Source organism: Panthera leo, chromosome A3 (genome assembly GCF_018350215.1).
Source record: "Panthera leo isolate Ple1 chromosome A3, P.leo_Ple1_pat1.1, whole genome shotgun sequence".
Taxonomy (NCBI): Eukaryota; Metazoa; Chordata; class Mammalia; order Carnivora; family Felidae; genus Panthera; species Panthera leo.
The window spans coordinates 36,228,175-36,254,978 of NC_056681.1; the positions used below are offsets into that span (position 1 = coordinate 36,228,175).

A 26,804-nucleotide genomic window follows, 5' to 3' on the forward strand; every position below is an offset into this window, starting at 1 on the left:
CAGATCATTTACAGGATCAGAAAGAGTAAAATCTTTACTTTTAGAATGTCTCACTTGTATGGAACTGCTCCCATGTGCTGCCATCCTGCTCCCTCAGTAGCAGCTCACCATCAGTGTGATATTTATTTTATGTTATTTGACTAACGTAATTCCCAGACAGAGATGTGCAGCCCAAACTTGTTTAACAATATTGGCCTTCCTTCCGTTTCTAAGGAATTTTCTATTTTTCCTGAGCCCAGAGAACTTTTTTCTAGAAAAGCTGTATTTTCGGAAGAGAGCTGAGAAGAAAGTAAGGCTTTTGCTCCAATGCGTGGGAAGCGGTTTCAGTGATGGGAATCAGCAGAGTGGAGGGGTGTAGGGCAGGTAGACCAGGAAAAGCAGACCCATGGAGAGTAAGCTTGAGTAGACCCCAGGGCAAGACTGAGGAGGGGGGAGGTGATGACAGGAGGTGTGGACAGGGCTGGTGTGGAGGAAAACCCTGAGAAGAAGCAGGAGAAGCTTCTTGTAGAACCTCGGTGATGGGAGAGGCCATGGAGAGGTATGCCACTGAGAAGAGATGAAGACAAACATAGCAAGCCAGTGAAGAAGATGAGGCCAGGGCAGGAAGTGGGACAGACGGTGCAGTGCACAAGATGGAAGGAAATACAGGGCATTGATGCCCTTGCTTAGGTGAGTATCAGTTTGAAACTCACATCCCGCTCCAGTGCCTCACTGACATCTCCAGGACTCCCTCTCAGGGACTCCAAAGCACTGCACTGTCCAGTATTTTCAAGTCCCAAGTGTAAAGGCCTCCTATCATATGAACCTTCTACTAAAACCAGTGAAAGGAAGAGAGAAAGCTTCTATGAAGAAAAGAAGGCAGGACTGTGGCTGGCTTCCACTCCAGTCATGTGACCGAGAGCGGAGGGGCACCCTAAAAATGCTTGCCTTTGGAAGGTGGGAATGAGGAACAACATGAAGAAAGGTAGTTCTGTGGGATGGGTATCCAAGAAGCTGGGAGATTTGGGACAATGAAACATTAAGAGAGACTTTTGTGGAGCCTCAGGGGCTGGTGAGTTCTCAGCATTCAACAAAAGAAAAAGCACACAAATCAAGAGAGAAAGGGGTTTTTGTGGAGTGATGGAGCAGTGTCTACTCCTCGGGGCAGTGGAGACTGGGTCCTCTCCTGTGTATGTCTGATCTAAAGCTTTTCTATAGGCCATTAGAGTGTCAGCCCATTCGTTTCCTACTCTTTACCTCTCCATTTCTGGTATTTCCTTGATATTTCCATTTCTTTTGAGTTCTGCTATGTACTTAAGCATGTTTTTCTTTTACCCAGATTTTGTGTGTTTTTAGCAGGAGGGTCTCCTTTATCTTTGTCAGATTCCCGATTCTGCTTTTAGACATGTGCTCCTTTAAAAAAAAATTTTTAAATGTTTATTTATTTTTGAGGGACAGAGAGAGAGAGAGAGCGTGAGTGCAAGAGCGCAAATGGGGGAGGGACAGTGAGAGAGACACAGAATTTGAAGCAGGCTCCAGGCTCTGAGCTGTTAGCACAGAGCCCAACACGGAGCTCAAACTCACAAACCGTGAGACCATGACCTCAGCTGAAGTTGGACACTTAACCAACTGAGCTACCCAGGTGCCCTGTGGACATGTGCTCCTTTTACTGCAAGGCTATATATTTTTTTAAGTATGGTGCACTTTTTACTCCATATGTAACAGGCTGGTAGTATGGCTTGAACCTGCAGACTGTATGTATATGTATCTATATCTATACCTATTTCTATAATCAGTTACCTTTTCAACTTGGGCCAGTAGTCATGAAAGAACGAGGTTATCATCCCTACTTTAAATGCGATAGTGTGCTTACTTTTAAGGCTTAAGGAAGATGAGAGCTTTACAATCACCTATTAGATCATTTCTGTTTAGGTTGCTTTTTAATTGTTATCTACTTACAAAAATTATTCTAAAGATTATGGTTATAATTCACAACACAATAAAGAATGCTTTTGCATTTTTTTGTAAAATGTTATTTTCAAAGTTAGAAAATTAGAAAAGCAAACTTTAATTGTGACTTATGTTCTGAAACTTTGAAAGAAGGATGATATTAACATAAATATTTAAAAGAAAAATGCATCAGCTTTAAGGTTCTTGAAGGTTTTCATCAAATTATGGTCTTCTTTTTTAAATTTAAGTCTTCAAAGAATTCTCTCTTTTGTTTTTAAACTTACTAGAAATTTCAGATGCATACAATAGATTATCCAATGAGTCCCCTCTTATCCATCACGCAGCATCGCATTTTTAACATATGGCCAAATGTTATTTCATTTACCCCTGACTTGTTCTTCCTGCCCCCCACTCCCACATAATTTTAGGTAAATCCTGGATATCATATATTGTACACATGAGTGATGCAATGTATTTGACTCTAAAAAATAAGGTGTTTTAAATTTTTTAAGATGTTTATTTCTGAGAGAGACAGAGACCGAGTGCGAGCGGGGAGGGGCAGAGAGGGAGACAGAATCTGAAGCAGGCTCCAGGCTCCTAGCTGTCAGCACAGAGCCCAGTGCAGGTGTCTAGCTCATGAACTGAGAGATCATGACCTGAGCTGAAGTCAGATGCTTAACCGACTGAGGCACCCAGGTGCCCCTAAGTTTTCTTTTTTTTTTTTTAATGAGCAGAGTGCCATTAAGGTTTTTTTTTAGTGTTTATTTATTTTGAGAAAGAGAAAGCGTGGATGTGCACAAGTGCACAAGTCGGGTTGGGGCAGAGAGCGAGGGAAAGAGAAAATCTCAAGCAGGCTCCATACTGTTAGTGCAGAGCCTGACTCAGGGCTCAATCCCACAAACCACGAGATCATGACCTGAGCCAAAATCAAGAGTTGGATGCTTAACCTACTGAGCCATCCAGGCGTCCCAAGGGAGAAAAAAAATTCTTGATGTCATCAGATATATAGTCCGTCTTCAGATTTCTCTATCTCTTCAATTCTATTATAGTTGGGTTGTTCAAATGAGGGTCTAAACAAGGTTGGTCCACACATTCACTGCATTTGATTGATTCTCTTTACAATAGGTGACTATCTCTTTGAACTTAGGGGAATGTCCCTCCTGTTTTTTTTTTTTTTTCTTGTTGTTTACTTATCAGAGAAACTAGGTCAAGTGTCCTCTGGAATTTCCCACATTTTGGGTTTGGCTGGCTGCATCTGCATGGTGGCGTTAATATTCTTCCAGCCCCTGTATTTCCTGTAAACTGGTAGTCAGACCCACACTCTTGATGAGGTCAGATCCCTTGTATGTTGTTGTTTCTTATGCAAGAATACTTTGTGCTAGATAGGGTGTATTTCCTGTTGCCACTCATTGGGAAGCACATGTCTTGTTATATCTCTCTTAATTTCATGGTAAGAATGTGTATACAATGAAGTTGGAGGTTCTGTTTGATGATTTTTTTATATTAGCCAGTATTTTTTATTTGTTCATTTGATACTTATATTATCAGTAAATACTGTGTAAGCAGAACAACATTAAAAAGTTCTCTTTACACATTCTTCTAAGTTTTTCCTTGTTTAGACAGTGAAGACAGGAATATCAAGGTAGTGTTTCGGAAATAATAAAACCTGAGTCATAGCAAACATCGTACATTTCTTGTTAATCTGAGTCTGTGTGTGATCTGATTAGCATCTTAATTACGATTATAAGTCATTGCATACCTATCACTTTAATTTTTACATATCAAATTGATGTACATTTTAGGTGAACTGTAGGGACTTGTGGAAAATAAAAAATTAAAAGTATGTGGTGATTTTATTTTTTTTTTTCTGTGAAAAGGTAGATCATCTGGCAGTTAGAGGGAGAGAGAGAAAAGAAAACAAAGGAGGCATGAGACTTGTTCTTTGAAATCCTCCAGAGAGGCGATAATAATTGAGCTAATATGCATTGGCTTCTCATAAATTGCCTTGGTAGTTTGGGCCTTGAGTGCCTTAGAAATTAGCTTTCTCCCTATGCCTCTTCACTGTTGCTATAGTGCTCCTGCTAGAGGCCTCTTTGTTTGTGTTTAAGGAGCAAGGGTGATTTCTCTCTTATATTCACTTATAGGACTTGCATTTTGTGTTTATCTTCAAGAACTTTGTAATGTACCACCACCATTACTCTAGCAAGACTCTTGCTACTAATTCCATACCAGTAACTCAATAAAATAAGATTTAGAGCAGTGACTTCCAAACCTGAACTGTGCATCAGAATCCCTTGGAACTCTTCAAAAAGAATACAAGTGTCTGCAACTTTCCCAGATCTACATCAGATTCTTGGGTGCTAGGGATACAAGAATCTGTAGAGTTGAAAATGACCCCAGCCTTGGAGCTTCCGACTCCCCATGTGATTTAAATATGAGCAGTGGGCTTATGATTGGGCCTTGGAAAGACTCTAGACTAGTTGGTGGTTACTTAAACTTCATAGTGGTTTATTTAAGAACTGTGAGATAGCAGGATTGATGATAAACTTTGGGAATGTTTACTGTTTTTGTACATGACTCAAGTGAACACATCAAAAATTGAAAAAAGACCTAGCACATTTTAAAATGGGATACAAATCCCAACTGAGGGGATTTGTTTGTTACAAATTTGAGGAGAATGTTTGTTACAAACAAATGCTGAATAGAAAATATAGAACAGAAGATAGTCTACATAAACATTGTAGGAGAAAGCAGTTCACTGCATGTCCTTAAGGACAGAGCCACAAATCTGTGATGTGCCTATTACAAAAGCTAATAAATTTGAAAACTTAGGTGAAATGGAAACAAATACTGTTCTCATTGCTAAATCACTAAAAGTGTTCCTTTTATAATCAAGGGTACCACAGCGATTCCTACTAGGAACAATATTCAACATTTACTGGAGATTCTAGCCCAAACTATAAGTCAGGAGAAAAAATACAGATGGGAAATTTGGAAATAAAGAATAAAAGTGTCATGAAAAGTCTAAGGGAAATATAGTGACCAATTATTAGAATTAATAAGAGGGTTTAATAGATTTTTCAGTTGCAGGTCAGCATACAAAAGTCAATTGCAACAGCAGACAATTTGAAAATGTAATTTTTAGGAAGCAATATATGTGATGGCAACAATAAAAAATAGGAAGTACCTCATAATAAACTTAATAAAGTATGCAAGAATGTTACATAGAAAAATTCTAAACTTTACTGAAAGACGTTTTTTTAAGTCCTCAAAAATAATTGGGAGGTCTGCCATGTCAAATATATAGGAAGTCCCATTTGTCTCCAAATTGGTCTATAAATTCAGGGCCTTTCTAATCAAACTGTCAATTTTTTCATGCAACTTGACAAGCTAACATTAAAAGCTATAGGAAAGCATAAAGGACCAGGAGTAATTCTTGATGAGGACTAGAAACAGCTTCGAGGGTCAAGAAAGGAACTTGCCCTACTGGATATTAAGGTTTATTGTAAATAAAGCTTAGGTAATTAATACAGTGCATATTGACTGATAAGTCAATGGAATAAAATAACTCTAAAAGAGAGGCCTAGGGGCGCCTGGGTGGCTCATTAGGTTAGATGTCTGACTTCAGATTGGGTCATGATCTTGTGGTTCGTGGGTTCAAGCCCAGTGTCGGGCTCTGTGCTGACATCTCGAAGCCTAAAGCCTGCTCCGGATTCTGTTGTCTCCCTCTCTCTCTGCCCCTCCCCTGCTCTGACTCTGTCTGTATCTCTCTCAAAAATAAACAAACATTAAAAAAGAGAGAGGCCTGTATATGGCAGAACCAGCTTTACAGATCAGTAGGAACCATCTTCTAGTGAATATTAAATTGGAAAAGAGTGAAAGTGGATTCCTAAGTGGTAACATACACAAAGTTCATGTACATTGAGTTTTTTAAAGAAAAATCAGGTTATAAAGCAGCTTTTGTCATGTGATTCCATTTTTGTAAAAAGAAATAGGAATATATGTGTGTTTACATGTCTTCAGAAAAGACCTGGAGGTCATCAAAAGTCAAGGTGAAAAAAGTAACTGTTTCTGGGTGGTTGGATTATTGGTGATTTAACTTTATAAACCTTTTTATTTTTGTCCAGTTGGTTTTTTTTAAAACACATTATATATACATTACTTTGAATTAGAATTTTTTTTCATTTTGAGTTTTTTCATGTAGCTGTTCTTATTTGTCTATTCTTCTAGATTAATTTTAGAATTAATTTGGCAACTTTGAAATTGCTCCCTACTCTTACCACGCACACACAAAAATGTTTTCATTGTGATCCTGATTGGAATTGTCTGGTACGTAATAGGCATTCAGTACATGTTTGTTAAATAAATAAATATGGGAACAATGCACATCTTTATAACAATTAGCCCTTCCAACCCAGAACTTGGTGTTTTACTCAAACCTTCCAAGTCCATTTTTTAAAAAATGTAAGTTTTGTGATTTTTAAACTACAGATCTCACACATTCATACGATTAATGATTTCTAAAATTGCATAATCTTTTCATTTTCCCCCACATTGAGTCAAACCCTTAGCTGTGTATCTTTAATGTCAGGACTTAGAGGTGTCAGAATGATTTAAATGTAGATAAACATGTCCTGTGTAGTGAGGTTAAGGACCTGGGTTTATTTAGCTTAGAATAAATGACTAGATTGAAACTGACTACCTATCTCCAAGCATTTGGTAGCAGCCAGCTTTCTTTCATCTCTGCTGAAAGCAGAACACAAGAAAATGAACTTCAACTGCAGTGCGAGGAATTTAGATTACAAATTGTCAACTGGTGGTGCAAAGCTGAAGCTGCCTTCAGAAAAACTGTACTTGGACTGCTATATTTTAGTTCATTGCTAATTTAAAATTTGGGAGATTTCATATAAAAATTTAGATATTTAGCTTTTCTGGAAAGGCCTAAAATTTGGTACCCTGGTGCCCTAATTTCCAGTGGCAGCTGATGCTGGAGTTCAATAGCTTCTGTCCCCTTTTAACCAGGCATGTGCTTTCTCTGGTTTCCAGAGTCCAAACCCAGCCTTTTTGCTGTCTTGTCCTTTAAAGCATCAAAGTTTGCAATCTCATTTCAAATGGTAAAGGAAGAATTAAGTCACACATGCCTAGGTTTGGCATCTTCTCATTTGGCATTTGGTGGTGTTTTTAAAATATGATTTAAATATGATCCTGGCTAATAAGCAGGAAGTGAGCTAGATGGCTGTTCAAAGATGTTTCTTGTCCTGTGATTCTGCAATCCTGTTCGAATAGTCCAGTGGTTCATCAACTCTTTTTCTCATTGCACATGGTCATAGAATCTCAGAGTTGGAATGGACCCCCTGCAAGAGAGGGAGGCCACAGAGGATATGCTTCATCTGGTGCTTCTCATCTTATACACAGGAAGTTTGAAAGTTGTTGCAAGAGCGGCCTGCTTGAACAGCCAACAGTTCAAACAACCAGCTCCCTCATTTAGAAATAAAAGATCTGTTTCTTGGGTCACCTGGGTGGCTCAGTTGAATAAACTTCCAACTCTTGATTCTGGTTCAGGTTATGATCTCACAGCTTGTGAGATCAAGCCCAATGTCGGGTTCCATGCTGACACTACAGAGCCTGCTTGGGATTCTCTCTTTTCCTTTCTCTCTTTGCTCCTCCCCCTCTTGCACTCTTTTTCTCTCTCAAAATAAATAAACAAAATCTCTGTTTCTTTTATACATAGTTATTTAAAGGTGAGTGAAGGGTTTTGTAGGGAACTTTGAGATTTTCATAAGTGCCCAGTTCTATCATCCTCATTATTATGCATCGTCTGGCAGAGTTATGATTGTGGGAGCCATCATTTTGAATATCATTTTGTCTGTGCTTGAACATTATCTAAACATGGTTTTCATACCTGATGTTAAGGGCATATTTTTATAAACAAAAAAAAAAAATAGGAAAGCAGTATGGGAAAGAAAGCTAAAGTGATAATTTCTCAATTTGTTTTATTCTAATTTTTGTCTGCCTGAGCTTTCTCACTGAATGGTAACATTCTCTGATGGTCCCATAGATAGTAAAATTAATAGCACATGGGGCCAGTGGTATTGCATACAAAGTCAATGAAGTGACAGGTAGAAAATTGTTTTTCTAAGTAAATTTGGCCTCAAGTAATCATTTTGTTTGTAGGTTTTTGGTTTGTTTGTTTTGTTTTTTTTTTTCATGGAACTAACTAGTTTGCCCCATTTGTTTTGGCCTCAAATAGACATAGCTTTATTGTGACTCAGCGTCCAGTACTGTCCTTATTTAAGAACGTGAAATGTTATCTCAAGGGATCCTTTTGGAGTCTCTAAATATCTTGGGTAATAAGTGAAATTTTTAGCCCAGGACCAAATATTCCACTTACCCACCCAAATTTTTTCCCAGTTGTGGTCTTAAACTAGGATCCTGTGTGTGTGTGTGTGTTCTTAAACTTATGGTAAGACTTGTTTTTTGGTTCCCACAGAGGAACCCCTGTCCCCAACCCCACCCATCACCAACAATGGTGAAGATCACACTTAGGCCTATAACATGTTTCAAAGGGCCCCATAAGGGCTTTTCCAAAGTCTCCATCTCACACCCAACCTCCCTGTATATGTTCTAAGTGATGATATCACACTTGTGATTTCTCTACCGTTGGCCATCTTATAAGGACAGATGTGACTTACTGAATGGACAGTTTCAGAAGTAATGAGTTATAATTCATTTTTTCCTGAATGAAATAGCTTTAAAACACACATATTCTTCATTTTTTAAAATAGCTGTATATGTTCTTGGTCTAGTCTAGCATGGATGAAGACATTGTCAGTACTCAGTAGCTATCAGCCCCTTTCTTCCTACCCTCTTATTAAATCTCACCAGGTCTTCAGATGGAGAATGAGAGCTGACTCATGACCTCAGACTGGAAACAGTCACAAGTCTGAACTGGTACATAGTGTGGAGCTGCTTCCAGGTCAGCACACAGTCATCTGATTGTCACAAAGTGCCCTTTCTTAGAACAAGAATGAGACCACTACCCCACCTGCTTACCTTTGCTAAAAATTTAAGTGTTTATAAATTTAAGATCTCACTTCTTTGAAATTATCTTTAGGACTAAATATTCAAGTCATCTGTGTTCCAGACTTTGAATTATAATTACAGTGTTAGTTTGAACCTGCTCTTTCCTGCAGAACTTAAAGGAAGCTGTCAAAACTAATAAAGGGCTGGCATTGTAAAAGAGCATGCAGGTTGAAAATTTGTATTTAGGCAACTGAGATCTTATTTTTTTTAACTGCAAATTCTGAATGGAGGTCACTCTACAGGACAACTAGCCTGATCCCTTTAAAAGGTCATAATTAAGAATAAAAGGAAGGGAGACATTATTCTAGATTACAGGAATGTAAGAGACATAACCAAATGCAATGCATGATCTTTGGTTGGATTCTAATTCAAGAGGAGGTTCATTGATACACATTTTGGGGATAGTTTGGGAAATTTGAGTATGGACTGGTTATTTGACAGACCAATAATGTCATGCTCAGTTTTGATCATACTATCTTGGTGATATAGGAGGATGTCTTGTTATATGTGAGTCTGTGCTCACATATTTAGGAGTAAAGTGTCATGACATCTAATGTATTTTGAAATGGTTTACCAAATATGTATTTGAAACATGACAGAATATTAACCATTATTGAGTTTAGATGGTGGGGTTTGGGGGGTCATGGCACTGTTTTTCTACTTTTCTGGATGTTTGACATTTTTCATCATTGTCAGTGATGTTACTGATAATGAAGAGGTCATCTCAGGGAGAGAAGTATTATGGGACAAAATAGGCCTTCCTACTTTGAGGTTGCCTTGTTTGGGACAAGGCTTGGCTGGAGGAGAGCCAGGCTGTGTTGGGTGGGGCCAGCTAGGAAGCAGTGCTTACCTGTCCTGAAGTCCTGATGGCTCAGCAGGCCACTTGGAGGCATTTTCCCAGGCTCCACGTGGTCTCAGAAGAGCTGTGGGAGAGGGCTTCTCATTGTGATGTGCTATACCATGGACTTGCCTTGACAGCATAGGGGAAGTTCACATCACCTTGGCTATGAGTCTCTTGGAAAACAAGTGAAGCTGGATAGTTTTACAGTAAAAACTCCATGTTGGATATTTGTTCTCAGTGTCTTGGGACTATGAAATAGAACAACCCAAATACACGAGCACTCCCTTAAAAACTATTACTCACTACAACACGGTACTACTTAAAACTAATCTACCACTCTGCTAAGCCAGGGTGGAATTTGTTCAACCCGTATTTGATTTTTTTTGTTGTTGTTTTTCCCTTTCTATTCATGAAGTCTCTGAATTTCTAATAAAGCCATTTTGGAGCGGTTTATTTAGGCAGAATATGAAATAAAATAGTAGAACTCTGATTTGTCCTTAAAACATGGACTACCCTTTCTCTCATTAATATTACCGAGTCCCTACCCCTCCTCCTTTTCTTAGAGACTTAATTCTCTTTGATGAACTACCAGGTGAGTCAGAAGATGTTAATGTGGTAACAGATCATCATTTCGGGCCCCATCGGAGGTTGGGAGGTCTGTACGAAGATAAAGCAGCAGCTCTTTACAACGTTTGGAATGCCAGAGGCATAAACTGGAGACTTTGGGGGCTGCTTGGAGGCCAGGGGAGAAGGTTGACTCTTGTTAGTACTGGATGTCAAATGACATTAAGCAGTGCAGAAATATAGATTATGTCTAGAAATACACATATCTGAAGACTGCTGGTAGAAAGATGATTCCACAACAGAATTTTCCTTCTAAGTCCCAGTCTCTTCCTGTGTCTAAAGACAGTCTTCTCAGATTTAGGAGGACCACAATAGCTGGCAAGAAAACAGACATACTTAAATGTGATTTACAAGTGCCTCAGAATCTCAGAATGCCATTGTCAGGTAGTTTTCGAGTGAAAAGATTCTCACTTTACGATTTCCATTTTGTCCCCCAACCCGAGTCTCCTACTGACTCCAGTTCTGTGCATTTAGAACACCAGTGTTAGCAAGCTTGCGGTTTAGGCCCGGAGAAGGGAAAAGCAAAGGGCCTCCTGGATTCTTTGCCAAGTTGCTGTTTGATTGTAGAGAATAGTGGAACTTTGCTTTAGCTCTGAATAAGGACGAAATCTCAGTGGCCTGCTGAACTCTGTGAAGTTAATTACATTAAAGAGCAAAGATAAGAATGTAGTCTTTATCACTGCCTGCTATCTATGGATAAATGAAATACATCTCTGTAAGCATTTCGAGTCAGTATATTTCAGTGGCAGTGACTTTCTCTGTTTATATATCAAAATTAGTTTGCCATAAGAACTGAATCTTTTGTGTTTAATCTCTCTTCAAGTTCTCTTTAAACAATAAAGTTTCCTATGGCCAGTGGAATTTGGATTAAGCAGGTGAAAATCTTTTTTACATGTTAAGTTTGCCATTTCTCTTGTCGATGCCATGGTGGGGAGTATTCATTGAAATCATAACAAGTCCCCAGTTTAGGAATGATTCTCTTTAGCATAATCCTATTCTGGGGGGTGGGATGGATAGGAGATACTCAGTTCTCCTAGTAATTTCAGTCATAAATCACTTAGAATTTTCTTATACTGCTCTCTTTTTCTTTTTTTTCTTTTTTTTTTAATTTTTTTTTACATTTATTTATTTTTGGTAGACAGAGAGAGACAGAGCACAAGTGGGGGAGGGGCAGAGAGAAAGGGAGACACAGAATCCGAAGCAGGTTCCAGGTTCCGAGCTGTCAGCCCAGAGCCCGATGCGGGGCTCGAACCCACAGATCACGAGATCATGACTTGAGCCGAAGTCGGACGCTTAACCGACTGAGCCACCCAGTCGCCCCATACTGCTCTCTTTTTCTGTAGGGAAACATGTCATATTGAGACTGTTGCTTAACTGACCAAGTAAGCTTTCTTTATCACCCAAGGTATCTCCAGATACCATGCTTCCTGAATTGGAGCTGTAGTTTTCATAGTCGACTTCAGATTTAGCCCCTTCCTGATAATAACATTCTATTGCTGGATATTTTGTACAGGGAAAAGATTTTTGAAAATCCGAGTCTTAATCACTAGAGCTGTAAGTGTTACCAGCAAAGGCAGAATGACTTACATACTGCATTTTATTGTTATTCACACCTTTGGAAGACTGACATTATAAATCATTACTTTCAAAATCACTGTAAAATTTTTCTGTCTGTATTCATAGATCCTTTCTTACAGTCTCCACCAGCCCCCCACAGCAGTAGGACAGATAAACAGATGTGCAAATCACTTCTATTCTCTCACTGACCTAAGGAATAAAGGATTTGTTTTAAAGCACTCAGAATAATGCCCGTGGTGTACATATTTTGTTTGACGTTTTAAGCAGAAGAAAGGCACATGACCAAAATGCAATCTGTTTCAAGTGTTTTAGGAAAAAATATATTTCATCTCTGTAAATCTGGAGATTATGCTATCATAGACGTCACTCTTATTTCACAATCCCCATGACTAAAGCAGTTGTGCTGTCAAAGCTGTAGCTTGTGTAGACAGACATCAAATCTGCAGTCACTGATGTTCTGGATCTTCTACAGGGGTGTGAGAAGGATACTGAACGTAAAAGTGGGAATTTCTTTGCATTTTTTTAAAATAAAAGTTATTTCAAAAACAATTATAACCATGGACTTTGAAAAATCTGAAGGTCCTGGAGACCACCTCTTATAACACCTGGCCCTTTCAATTTCATGGATATAATACTGTCTCTGAGGTTGTTTTACAACCCGGAGATGCTTACCCTCTTTGGTAGGACAGTTTTACTTAATGTTTTTAAGAAAGTCATCAACAGAGTAGTTTATACCTGGAGGTGGGTGGAAGGGAAGGAAGAGAGGAGGGAGGGAGGAAAGCAGAGAGAGAAGAAGGAACTGTGCTGGTACTTTTTGTGAAATTCTGTTGCTACCCTATAAGATGAATGGTAATGTCTCCATTTTCATATGGAATGTACTCCTTTGTACCAGGCTCCTTTACTTGACATTTTTTTTTTTTTGAGATTTTTTTTCTGATATCGCCTGTAGTTGTAGTTTATACATTTTTAGGGACAGGGTAGTATTTCACCATGACTATGCCCCCTTCCCTTTAAATGTAAGTTTCAGGTGTACATCTTTATAATTCGACATCTGTATACACTACGAAGCTTGTTTAACATCTGTCACTGTCTAGTTAACCCTCTTGACCCATTTCACTCCCCAACTCTGCCCCATAACCACTACTCTTGCTGTTTTGTTTGTTCATTTGTTTGGTTTTTCAGACTCCATGTATGAGTGAAATAATACAGTATTTGTCTTTCTCTGCCTTACTTCATTTAGCCTAATATCTTCAAGGTCCACCTGTGTTGTCGTAAATGGCAAGATTTCATTATTTTTTATGTTTGAGTAGTCCATGGTATAAATGTACCACATCCTCTTTATCCATCCATCTGTCAATAAGCACCTAGACTGTTTCTGTATCTTGGCTATTGTAAGTAATGCTGCAGTAAACATAGTGGTGCATGTATCTTTTTGAATTAGTGTTTTCATATTCTTTGGATAAATATTTCAGAGTGGAATTGAGGGGTCATACAGTAGTTCTGTTCTTAATTTTTTGAGGCCACTATAATTTCCATAGTGGCTACACCAATTTACATTCTCACCAACAGTGCACAAAGTTTCCATTTTCTCCACATCCTCACTAACATTTGTAATTTCTTGTTTTTGTTCGTTTGTTTTTTAGTAGCCATTCTAACAGATGTGAGGTGTTTTCTTATTGTGGTTTTAATATGCATTTTCCTAATAATTGGTGTTGAGCACCTTTGCATGTGCCTGTTGGTCATCTGTATATCTTTGGAGAAATGTTGATTCAAATCTTCTGCCCATTTTTAAATCAGGTTGGTTGATTTGTTGTTGTCAAGTTGTATGAATTCTTTATGTATTTTGGATATTAACTCCTTATCAGATATATAGTTTGCAAAAATCTGCTTCCATTTAGTGGGTTGCCTGTTCATTTTGTTGACGGTTCCTTTGTTGGGTAGAAGGTTTTAAGCTTGATGTAGCCCTATTTGTGTACTTTCACTTTTGTTTCCCTTGTCTTTGTAGTCAGATCCACAAGGATGTTGCTAAGACTGATGTCAAGGAGTTTATATTTTCTTCAAGGCATTTTATGGTTTCAGGTCTTAACATTCAAGTCTTTAATGCATTTTGAGTTAATTTTTGTGCATGGTATAAAATAGCGGTCTAGTTTTATTCTTTTGCATGTGGCTGTCCGATTTTTCCAACATCATTACTGAAGAGACCATCCTTTCTCTATTGTATGTCCTTGGCTTGTTTGTCATAAACTAACTGTCCATATATGTGTGGGTTTATTTCTGGGCTCTCTATTCTGTTTCATTGGTCTGTGTGTCTGTTTTTGTACTGATACCATAGTGTTTTGATTTACTACAGCTTTGTAGTATAGTTTGAAGTCAGAAAGTGTGATACCTCCAGCTTTTTTCTTCTTTCTCAAGATTACTTTGGCTATTTGGCATCTTTTTTGGTTCCATACAAATTTTAGAATTGTTTATTCTAGTTCTGTGAAGTATGCCACTGGAATTTTGATAGGTGTTGCCATTAATCTGTAGATTATGTTGGGTAGTATAGACATATTCACCATATTAATTCCAATCCATGAACACAGAATATTTTTCCATTTATTTTTATCTTCTTCAATTTCTTTTGTCAGTGTCTTATAGTTATCAGTGTTCAAGTCTTTCATCTCCTTAGTTAAATTTATTACTAAGTATTTTACTCTTTTTCTGATGCGGTTGTAAATGGGATTGTTTTCTAAATTTCTTTTTCTAATGTTTTGTTAGTTATATATAGAAATACCACAGATTTTTGTATATTGATTTTGTGTCCTGCAACTTGAATGAATTCATTGGTTCTAACAGGTTTTTTTGGTGAATTCTTTAGAGTTTTCTATATATAGTATCATGTCATCTACAAATAGAGACAGTTTTACCTCTTTTCTGGTTTGGATGCCTTTTATTTATTTTTCTTCCCTAATTGCTATGGCTAGGACTTCTGAGACTATGTTGAATAAAAGTGGTGAGGGTGGGCATCCTTGTCTTGGTTCTGATGTTAGAGCTTTCAGCTTTTCACCATTAAGTGTGATGTTAGCTATAGGATTGTCATATGTGGTTTTGATTACACTGAGGTATATTTCCTCCATACCCACTTATTGAGAGTTTTTATCCTAGATGGGTCTTGCATTTTGTCAGATATTCTTTTTCCCCACATCTATTGAGATGATTATGTGATTTTATCTTTAATTTTGTTAATGTGATGTTCAGTGTTGATTGATTTGCAGATGTTGGACCATCCTGGCATCACTGGAATAAATCTCACTTGATCATAGTGTATGATTCTTTTAATGTATTGTTGGATTTGTTTTGCTAATATTTGTTGTGGATTTGGGGATCTATGTTCATCAAGGATATTGAGGGTTTTGTTAGACAATGTGCGTGCCTTAGGGGAGAGGGGCAGAGGGAGAGAGAGAGAGAATCCCAAGCAGGATCTTTGCTTGGTGCAGAACCCAATGCGGGGCTCCATCCCACAACCCTGGGATCTTGACCTGAACCAAAATCAAGAGTTGGATGCTCAACTGCCTGAGCCACCTTTGGCACCCCAAGGATATTGCTTTTAATTTTCTTTTTTTGTGGAGCCCTTGCTCTGGTTTTGGTATCAGGGTAATGCTCACCTTGTAAAATATGTTTGGAAGCTTTCCCTCCTTCAGTTTTTGGAAGAGTTGAAAAGGATAGGTGTTAAATTTTCTTTGAATGTTTAGTAGAATTCTCCAGTGAAGCCATCTGGTCCTGGACTTTTGTTGTTGGGAGGTTTTTCAGTACGCTTTCAATCTCCTTACTAGTAATTGGTGTATTTAGATTTTCTATTTCTTCATTATGCAATCTTGGGAGATTGTAGGTTTCTAGGAATTTATTCATTTCTTCAAGGTTGTACAGTTTTTTGGCATATAATTTTTCATAGCAGTTTCTTACAACCCTTTGTATTTCTGCGGTATTGGTTGTAACATCTCTGATTTTATTTGAGTTCTCTTCTGTCTTTTTTCTTGGCAAGTCTAGCTAAGATTTTTCGGTATCATTTATCTTTTCAAAGAACTAGCTCTTTCTTCATTGATTTTTTTCTAATGTCTTTTTAGTGTCTATTTCTCTTCTAGTCATCATTATTTCCTTTCTTCTGTAAATTTAGGGTCTTGCTTGTTCTTCTTTCCTAATTCTTTAGTTGCAGAGCTAGATTGTTTATTTGAATTGTTTGTTTATTTCTTGAGGTATGAATTTCCCTCATGGAACTGCGTTTGCTGCATCCTATGTATTTTGGTATGTCCTGTTTTTATTTTCACTGGTTGTAGATTATTTTTTAATTTCCCCTTTGGTTCCTTCAATAACCCATTGGTTGTTTAATTATTTGTTGTTTAATATTTTTATATTTTTTCTTATTTCTTCTAATGAATTTCTAGTTTTATACCATTGTGGTTGGAAGAGATGCTTGATATGATTTCAGTTTTCTTGAAATTATTGAGATTTGTTTTGTGGCCCAACTTGTGATCTGTCCTGGAGTATGTTCCATGATCGCTTGAGAAGAATGTGTATTCTTTTGGATAGAGTGTATATATCTATTAAGTCTGTCTGGTCTAACGTGTTATTTAAAGCTGATGTTTCTGTTTTAATTTTTTGTTGATGTTGTCTGGATGATCTATCCATTGATGAAAGTGGGGTATTAAAGTCTCCTGGTATTACTGTATTGGTTTCAATTTCTCCCTTTAGGTCTGTTAGTGTTTGCTTTATATGGTGCATATATATTTATAAATGTTACATTTTCTTATTGGATTGACATCTTTATGTAATGCCTTCTTTTGTTTTTTATTACAGTCTGTTTTAAAGTTTATGTTGTTTTATCTGAGTATACCTACTCCAGCATTCTTTTCATTTCCATTTGCCTGGAATACCTTTTTCCATCCCTCACTTTCAGTCTGTGTTCTTACTTCTGAAGTGAATATCTTGTAGGCGCATATAGATGGGTCTTCTTGTTGTTTTTTGATTGTTTGTTTGTTTGTTATCTATTTAGCACTCTGTATCTTTTGACTGGTGATTTTAGACCATTTACATTTAAAGTAATTATTGATAAGTATATGCTTATTGCCATTTTGTTAATTATTTTCTTGTTGTTTTTGTAGTTCCTCTCTATTCCTTTCTTCTCTTTCTCTCTTCTTTTTTGGTTTGATGGCTTTCTTTAGTGTTATCTTTAGATTCTTTTCTCATTTTCTTTTTGTATTTATTATGTATTTTTTCCTCATGGTTACCACAAGGTTCACATAAAATATCATATGTAAATAGCAGTCTGTTTTAAGTTGATAGCAACTTAATTTTAAATACATTCCAAAACTTTACCGTATTACTCCTTTCCCATGTTTTATATTTTTGATGACACATTTTACATCTTTACATTTTCTGCTGCCTGTAACTAATTATTGTAATTTGAGGGAAATTTACTACCTTTGTCTTTTAACCTTCATGCTTGCTTTGTAAGTGCTCGCTCCACTACCTGTGTTATATATTTTACTTTTCCAGTGAGATTTTTACTTTAATATATGTTTTTTTTTGTTATAATTAATAGTTCCATTTCTCTTGGGCTTAAAGAAGGCCTGTTAGCATTTCTTGTACGGCCGGTTAAGGGGTGATGAATTCTTTTAGCTTTTGCTTTTCTGGAAAGCTCTTAATCTCTCCTACAGTTTGGAATGATAATCTTGCTGGGTAGAGAATTCTTGGTTGAATTCATTGTAACAGATAAAGTAACTGAGCCACTTAAGGCACTGGAGACAATCCCAACCAGGTGCTCTGGCCAGTCCTCCTAGAAGAGCTCATAGTGTAATATTTACCCCTTTCTCTCATGTGAATCCCTCTATTGATTCTTTTTAATCTTTCATTTGTTAAATAATTATTGAACACATACTACATGGTAGGCACTAGGGAGGGCTGTGGGATTTAGTGGCAAACAAACTTGTAATCTAATGATATCCTCTTTTACCTTATAGGTTATGGCTTTCAAATCACAGCCTATTTCCTCAAGAGAGGGATACGCCTCCACTGTTTCAGAAGTTCACAGAATACTGGTAAGAAGCTGATATCTTGGATTGTCAAGCATTTTGCACTATTAGCTTGTCCTAGAGAAGGAATGAAAATTAAGGAATGAATATTACAACTTTCTTCGTTGCCTTTGTAAAATTGAAATACTGATTGAGAGTATTTCTAAACATTTGTGATTTTTTTTTTCAATTTTCACTGTTTTACTGCCTGTCTGAGAACTGTGAGCTGGGCCACATCAGGCTTTACTTTCCTGCTGCATCTCAGCACTTTCATTGAGCTTCCAGAATGATTTGACAGGCAGTTACACCATGAATCACTTCATCTTGATGCACACCAAGTCCCTGGGATACAGAGCAAGTGTGTACACGAGAAAATGCTTTCCCAGCCCAGAGCTGTCAGAGCCTTTCTTAGGTGTGTGACAAGGCCAGCTTCCCCCCTCCTTTCCCCCAGGTCAAGATGTCTGCTGAGGAAATGATGTCAAACACGTCCAGCCAACAACAATAAAGTCAGATGCTAATGACAATTCTCCAAGCTGATCTGAACATTGGAAAGAAACTCTAACTGAACTTCCTTGGATGACTTTAATATATAAGATATGAAACAAGGACTTTGAAAATAAACTGTATGGAGGTTTGCTCTTGGAATCTTCACAATTATCTACACTTTTTAAACTTTAAGTGTCACTCAAATATATTACTCTCTTACTGGGGCTTTCCACTTTGTTCAATTCTCTTAGTAAAATAAGCACTTAACCTGGTATCTGTCTGTTAAAATGAAGGCTATCTGTATGGTAAAGATTGCTATTGCCTAAATCTTTATTTAAATATTAAAATGATAAAAGTTTCAGTTATGACTTAAGCAAAGAAGAAGTGTACAGAGGTTGCTTTCTGTTTATATAATACCTGGCTCCAAAATGTTCAAAATGCATCATTCTAGTATTGTTACTTTTCAGAGGAAGAAATGGAAGGACAAAACAGAGAAATTATTGAATAGAACTGATCATTTTTATTTAAAAAAAATTTTTTTTAAACATTTATTATCGAGAGACAGAGAGAGACAGAGCATGAGCGTGGGAGGGGCAGAGAGAGGAGGAGACACAGAATCCAAAGCAGGCTGCAGGCTCTGAGCTGTCAGCACAGAGCCCGACGCAGGGCTCGAACTCATAAATCGCGAGATCATGACCTGAGCCGAAGTCGGATGCTTAACCAACTGAGCCACCCAGGCACCCCGGAACTGATCATTTTTAATTTAAATTCTGATCCGCTAGTATTTCAATGTCATGATTTTTGGCTGGCAGGCTTAGTTCCCCCTTCCAGAAAGTGGGAAGCAGACTACTTATCACTTACTTCAATAAGAAATTTTAAGAATTAATGAATAAATATCAATGACTTTATTTATTATTATTATTTCTTGTTTGTTTTTAAATCTATCCCTAGTCTCTTACGAGATAGAACATCTAAGAGGGGTCGAAGTTTCAACACACTCAGGCCCTCTGAAATGGAGATTTCTACATGAGGAGGACTAGTGGGAGTGAGACCAGAAGGACAGGTTAGACCCCACTCATGGAGGGCTTTGAAGTTTGCACATCATGTTATGGGTACTGAGGATCCACAATGGGGTTTTGAGCAGGATAAGTGGAAATATTTTTTTAGAACTGTTAACCTGCTTGCACTGAGTAGGATGAATTAGAATAGGGAAGAGTGATCACCAAGGAGACAGCAGTGGTCCAGGGGAGAGGTAAGGAGATGGCTATTACTAAAACATCAACTCATTAGGCCTTTGGTGTAATTTAACCTAGTCAGGTGGTGTGGTGTTAACTGTGTTTAAGTTGTGTGTATATGTAACCACTACCTTCATGCTTGGCTTCTATCAGTCAGTCCCTCACGTTGTCATTCATTGTTGGAAATGAGCAAAGTATGTGAAAAGCTTCACTTATTTGATTCATAATATCCCTCTTTAAAAATGTTGGTCATATCTAAGAGGGAAGTTTTCTCTTTTAGAAAAATGTCTTTGTGTTATAAATATGATATATAAGTATTATGAAAAATATGAAAGCAATACAACCAAGTATAAAGACAGGAGAAGATCCTTACCTCCCACCCAGAATATATACTATTAGCATCAGCTAAACACCACTCCAGACATAGGTGGAGGCTGCATACATAAGTGAATTCATGAATGGATGGACAGACAGATGAGAGGAGGAGAGATACAGATGCCATTTACCATCTTATATTCTTATTTCATTGAATGTTGGGGTGTCCAGCTCTGAGATTCCTGCAGCCCTCCCCCCAACCCAGCACTTCTTGCTTTAAGAAGTTGTAATAATAGGGGCACCTGGGTGACTCAGTCAGCTGGGTGACCGACTTCGGCTCAGGTCATGATCTCACAATTTGTGAGTTCTGCCCTGCGTAGGGCTCTGTGCTGACAGCTCAGAGCCTGGAGCCTGCTTCAGATTCTGTGACTCCCTCTCCTCCTTGCACTCTGTCTCTCTCTCTCTCAAAAACAAATAAATGTTAGAAAAAAATAAAATAAAAGAAGTTGTAATAATAGAGTAATGTGACTGAGGTGTAATTATATCATCTTTGCTCTTGCATATTTTACTATTTCCTTATTATTATTCATATTAATGACACTTCTCCATTCATTGCCTGATTCAGATTGGGCATTTGCCCTCCAGTGTAGCGGACCCATCTAAGACCAGTTGACTAAAGAGATGATAAGTAAACTAATTAGTGAGAACATTGATGAGTCATGTTTTCAGATTTTATCCCATAGTCTTCCTCTTTCTGTATAATTCTGCACACTCGTTAGGAAACGTTGATCCTATTTCCCAAATGTGAGTTCTGGTCAGAAAACAGCAAACTGTCACAGAGGGAAGGCTGCAAGGGCCCTTCCCTGCCTGGGGGTTTCATGGGATATAATCTAATGGTCCAGGGGCTCAGGTGGACCTATCTGCAACCTCCTGGCTGCTCCCTAGAGCTCTGTGCTTGCCCTGCCCTCCTGATGGCAAATACTGAAAGGAGACGAGGAGAGAAGACATGTGTCTTATGTATATACATATTTTAGCTGTAACTTAAAAATCTGAGAACAAGCATTTCTGTGTTCAGAGATTTTTGATGCCTTTAGTAACTTGATTTTGTTCATTTTGTGCAGAGCTCCGTGTATTTCCTGACAGATTTGTGGTCTGTGTAAGTCAACTTTCATTCAGTAGTGATCTTATGGCAAGTCAGAATGAAGAACTGGTATGTACAAAAAAATTCTATAAATAAATTTGCTTAAAACTTACTGTAAAAATAGAAAAAAATATTGTCTTCTGTTATCCTTGGGCCATTCATTGAGCACCCAATGAATGTTTTAAGGGACCAAAAATGTCCTACCTCTTTTTGCATGATAATATTAACTGATGTGTTTTGTTTATTTTGTTTTGGTTTTTTTTTTTTTTATTCTTCCTGAAGTCCCCTTGAAAATTCAGTTTATCAGCCATATCTTTTAATATCATTTTTTTTGTATCAGTTTTAATGAGAAAGGAACATATCACAAAATCTGGGATGGTGCTTATGATAATGTTCAAATGAGATAAAGCAAGGTCTTTAAATGAAATGAAGGAAAATCCACATGTTTCCACTGGAAGCTTTCATTGGGGTCAGCGGCTTTGAATTTTATTCCATGGTGAATCACTGACATTTTCATGAGAATCATACTTTTCCCCAGTGTGTTGTTTCTTTGCCGATAGGGTTAGTTTTCTCTCTCCTTTCTCAGGCTGTCTCAAGCTCCATCAGGTCCTGCCTGTTTCGTTTGTGTTTCATTGGAGTTCTCTCTTCAGATAAATAGATACAGAAAACTCCCCCTTCATGTTGTAACTTATAGCTGTGCCTTGTAAACTTAACATATGCCTTTGAGAGAGTCTCCTTGGAGGGTGTGTGTGAGTGTGTGTCATTGCAGCCACAGTCCATTCTCTCTGAACTTACCTCGGTGCAAACTTTTTTTTCATATTTTTGGATATATCACTTGAACTTTAACAAAGAAGAAAACAACTAGGAGACATGAAACCTGGACATGAAGTGTGACAGGATTATGATGCTTCTAAAATAATTTATGGGAATATTAGATTACCCCTTATGTTTATTATTTTTTAATCCATATGAAATGTGACATTTGGCCCACATGGTCTAAAACCAGCTTCTTACCTCATCTGAAATAAACAGATGGAGACTAGAAGGGTGAATTAGAGACCTAGGAAAAGTAAAGAGCAGAAATGCTTTTATTTGGAGATGAGCCTTTTGGAAAAACCAGTGGGACCCTTATTTCTTCATCTGTCAATTAAATGACATAAATGAAGCAAATTTGTTGAAGAGTATTAAAAGTGTATTCTTTGAGGTTTTTCCAGGATGTTAGAGTTATCTCAGTAAGTTAATAAATACAAAAATAGTAATGCTGTTGGCAAATTAATATAATATAACTTAACTGATTCTCAGAGCAGTGAAGAAATTGATCTTTGGTTTAAGAAAACAACAATTAACTGTACCAGGAAGTGTTATTGCTTCAGATGGAAAAAAGAAGAAATTAGATCTTATATGATATGTAATATTAATATGTAATATCTTAAATTATTAAGGGTGAATTAAAACATCTCAATACAAATGAAATGTTATCCTCCTTTGGGGCACCGGTATTTATACAGATCCTGATTTTGCTATAGCTGCTGTCAAATAAATCCTATAATCTGGAGGACTTCCTAAAGGTTAAGCATTTTCATTCTGAAAAGTTGACTAGTCTAGTCTGAGCCTTTTACACAAGCCAGTTCAATTTTCTTCTCTTCAGAATGTTCTGACGTTTAGTGATAACACTATCAGAGTTAACCAAAACGGCTTATAAAGAAAAGTACATTTATATCATGAGGATCGTTCATTGTTTTCAGTGACTCTCTTTAGATGTGGTCAGTCTCTGTCTCTTCAGCTGCTCTTTTCCCCACCTATGTGCCTTCACATACACGCTGTCCCAGCCACACAAGTGGGAGTCTGCTAACGCTCAGCAGCACTACACAGCTCCCTCCCTGGACATAGGCTCTGTGCTTCCCTTCTGGCTGGCCAGCTCACCTGCACCTTCCCTCCTAACAGGCCTCTCGTCCACCACTTCCTCAAGCTTGTTGCCCCCAGAAACAGTAAAATATCCAGGCCTGGAGAAGGACCCTCCTGCACACTGCCCATCGAGCTGACAACTTGGTCCCTCCACCACATGTGCCTTGGAGCTTTAGCCTCATTCATGTTTGATCTCTGAGGAGCCCACCTGTCTCAGCCATTTGAGGGTCAATAAACCATCCTTCCTTCCCAGAATTGCCTTCTGTCTGAGAGAAGGCGTGCGTAGTCCTTGATATATACTTCAAATGCCCAAAGCCAGTGATATCTGGCTCCTCTGTGAATATTCCTTGAACTTCCAGAAAGCTTTGGATTCTTTATCAGTTTACACTGATATTCGCCAAAGGGCAGGATCCATCTCATTTCTCTTGTTAATTATTCTCCAGGACTATTTGACTGGGAAGGCCTGGGAAATTGGCTTCCTAAATACTGTATTGGAGATACGTTTTTGTCAAGAAACAGCAGTTATTTTCCTCTAACTGTTCACTGAACTTAGTTCTCTATGGCCCCAGAAGTGATGGGGGAGTGAGCCAGTACCTGAGCAACAACCTGGGAACCTTGCTCGTGCTGTGAGTAGTAGATTCCTTTTCTTTCATCTCCCCCCCCCCCCCCCCCCCCCCCCGTTTTGGTTCCTCAGTGTCTGAATGACTGTTGGTTAGGTGATCCTGGGGGTGCCTATTCAGAACTGCTCTGCCAGGGGATTCTTTGATCCTATACAGAAGCTGTACCCAGCTCCCCAGTTCTTAAAGGTGGCTACACAAAAGAACTGCTGATCCAGATCAAGCAGTACAAGGGGAGTAAGCCCTCTCCTTTGGGAGGCAGAACGAGTGCAACCATGCCACCCGCTAATAGCCTTCCCCCAGCACCAGGGAGGTCTGTTACCCTAATATCAGCATCTCTCTCGCCCACCAAGGGGCACTGGTGCAGCGAGATGCTCCGTGTTGCAATAGTTCTGCACCAAGTGCCCACATGCCAGAGATGTGGGAATTGTGATGTGTACTTTGGGAAGAAGGGGCATTATTATGGGATGAGTCACTGTATTTTTCTTACTACAGTTTCTCATAAGAAATCTCGAGGTCCTTGTAGCCTCAGTTTTTGGCCTATTGCTAAGAATGGAGCGGGGAAGTTGTTCTGAGAGTTTTTACCTTTTGTTTTGTTTTGTTTTGTTTCATTTTCCTAGCAATATGAAAAACATAAAGTAAATTTTGGTTGCACTCAGTTATATCCCATTTCAACAATATTTTCTTTCATATTTACAAACCCAGGTCCCTGTGTAGAGGCTGTTTGTTTGTTTGTTTGTTTTTCCTTTTCCTCAAATGTAAAGCTCTGGGGCTTGGGGAAATTAAAAATTATTTATTATTTTTTCTATTTCTTTATTAGAGAAAATAGCCAATAATCACCAAAATAATTACTTTAGAAAATAATGACTTTATTGTGTAAGTAGAACTCTGTATGTATCTGGGACATTTCAGGGTCAGCACAAAGCTATTATCTCATAGAGCATTGGTTACAGGCACACTCACTCTCTGGAGATCTTTCCCATCTGTTCTTACCACCTCACTTTAACATAATTCGCTAAGTGCTGGCTCCATGCCAGGAAGTCTGCTAGGCACTAGGGAAACAAAGAAAAACTAAGAAAGTAGAGTTTGTAGTCTGCCTTCAAGGAGCTTCTAGTCTGCCAGATAGGGGGCACTGAGTTATCCTGGTGACCTAAAGATGTATCCTTTCTGCACTGTAATGGATCCTCTGCTATTCAGAAGAATGTCCAAAATTCTGAGTTACTTTCTTACTCTTAAACCTAAGCTATAAGTCTGTGATTCTTTTGGAAATTAACGATGGCATTTATTATACCAGTGCTGCCCTTGAGTGTATATATAATCAAGATATTGGAGTTCTCTGCCTCATGCTTCACTGGGGTTGTGGCTGAGCTGTGACAAAAGCCATCAAGGTTCAGCAGTCATACCCAGTCACACACGCTAGGCCCTCGCTATAGCATCAGCTGGGTGGAAGGATCCCTGGCGTGTCCTGACGGGAGACACTATTTATGTACTAAATTGAACACTTAAGTCAAACTACTGTTTAATGTTAAAGAACTCTTCTGGTTTATGAGTATAAAATTGAAATGAGAACGAGTCTAAAGAAGTAATAAACTATGCTAGCCTGGGTTATTTTTAGCTTGACTGTCCTAATTGAACCTCTGTGGGCCTTAGCCCTCATCTCTCAGTCAAGGGGGGAGGATATCAAATTATCTCAGAAATCCTTTCTCACACTGAATTTCTGTCAGAGGAAGCAGATGAAAATACAGCTAAAGAAAAACCGTAATTTTGCACAAAAGAGAACTTCACTTGTAGATTTAAAAGCTGTGATAAAAAAAATGGGGGGAGAGTTATATTTTATCTTAGGAAAGATAAAAGAATATATAACGAAACATTTTAGGCCTTATGTTTTCAGAAGAAATAAAATACTTAACAAATTTGACTATGCATTAACTTTATGCCCTTATTGGCAGAATTAAGTTTTTATAAGGAAACTTTGCATAAGTATAAATCAGATCATTTGAGAAAAGAACCCTCCTTTTGTATCAAAAAATTAAATAAGTAGTGGGTGTTTTTTCTAGTTTTTTCATGATGTGTCATAAGCTTTTTAAGAATCCATTCTTCTCATCTTATTGTATTTCCTGAACAATGCTAGTGGTAAATTACTTAGAAGCCATTAACCAGACATTCCTGTAGCACTAGGAAAAGTTCCTTGAGGGGGAAGAGGTTGTTTCCATATTTCACATTTCCCACAGTGTTCTGAACTTAGTTTTTTACTTAATAACTGCTTACCAAAATTGTCCATGTTCATTGTATGAAAACCCTAGAATCCAAATATAAACAAAGAAAGTAAATATTATCCACAACTCCCAACCTAAAGACAGCCTCTGTTAATGACCTAGTCTGTATCCCTCCATACTTGATACTTGATAACTGAGGTCACTATGTACTTATTTTAGCTGAGACCCATTCATTTGTGAATTGTGTGTTTGTGTCCATTTTTCTATTGGTATTTTTGTATTTCACAGACTCCCAACTATATAAAAATTCCTTAAGTAGTAAGAAAAGTAACTTTTAGTGAGTTTATCATTTACCTTTTAATTATATGACACTGTTATGTGGTAGGTGTCTATGTCCTCAATTTTATGGTTTCCATAACAATTTCTGCCTTTGTGATCTTGCTGTTATGGTTTTCAAAGTTGGGCAGACATTTACTTATATTTCCTTGTATTTTTATGTGATTTGTTTTAATTTGTGATGTGAGGTAGTTTTTATTGTGTATATAGATCAGTATTGTGATAATTGGGGTTTTTAGGTTTAAGGGATGAACATGCTTAGTCGGCCTCTACTAATGGGGCCTCACTTTGGGGGTGCACAAAAGAAGGAGGCTTCTCCAGGGACCAGGCTCTCCTTTTGACCTATAGCAGCAGGACTTCTCCAATGCCCTTCATCTTGCCTTCTGCCCTCCCCTTTTCCAGTCACCTGTGGCCAGTGCTCAGAGCCAGAACATGATCTACAGATAGTTGA

The 26,804-nt window shown here is 37.9% G+C and overlaps 1 protein-coding gene across 2 annotated transcripts in view; it reads left to right on the plus strand.

Moving 5' to 3' along the window:
- The window catches only part of LOC122215812 (SLX4 interacting protein), a 179,616-nt gene that overhangs the window by 136,352 nt on the left and 16,460 nt on the right, over window positions 1-26,804 (plus strand). For both annotated transcript variants that reach the window (XM_042931616.1, XM_042931615.1), the window contains exons 5-6: window positions 18,052-18,129; window positions 21,260-21,348. In XM_042931616.1, the coding sequence (XP_042787550.1) occupies window positions 18,052-18,129; window positions 21,260-21,348 (167 nt within the window). The remainder of the gene's footprint in view (window positions 1-18,051; window positions 18,130-21,259; window positions 21,349-26,804) is intronic.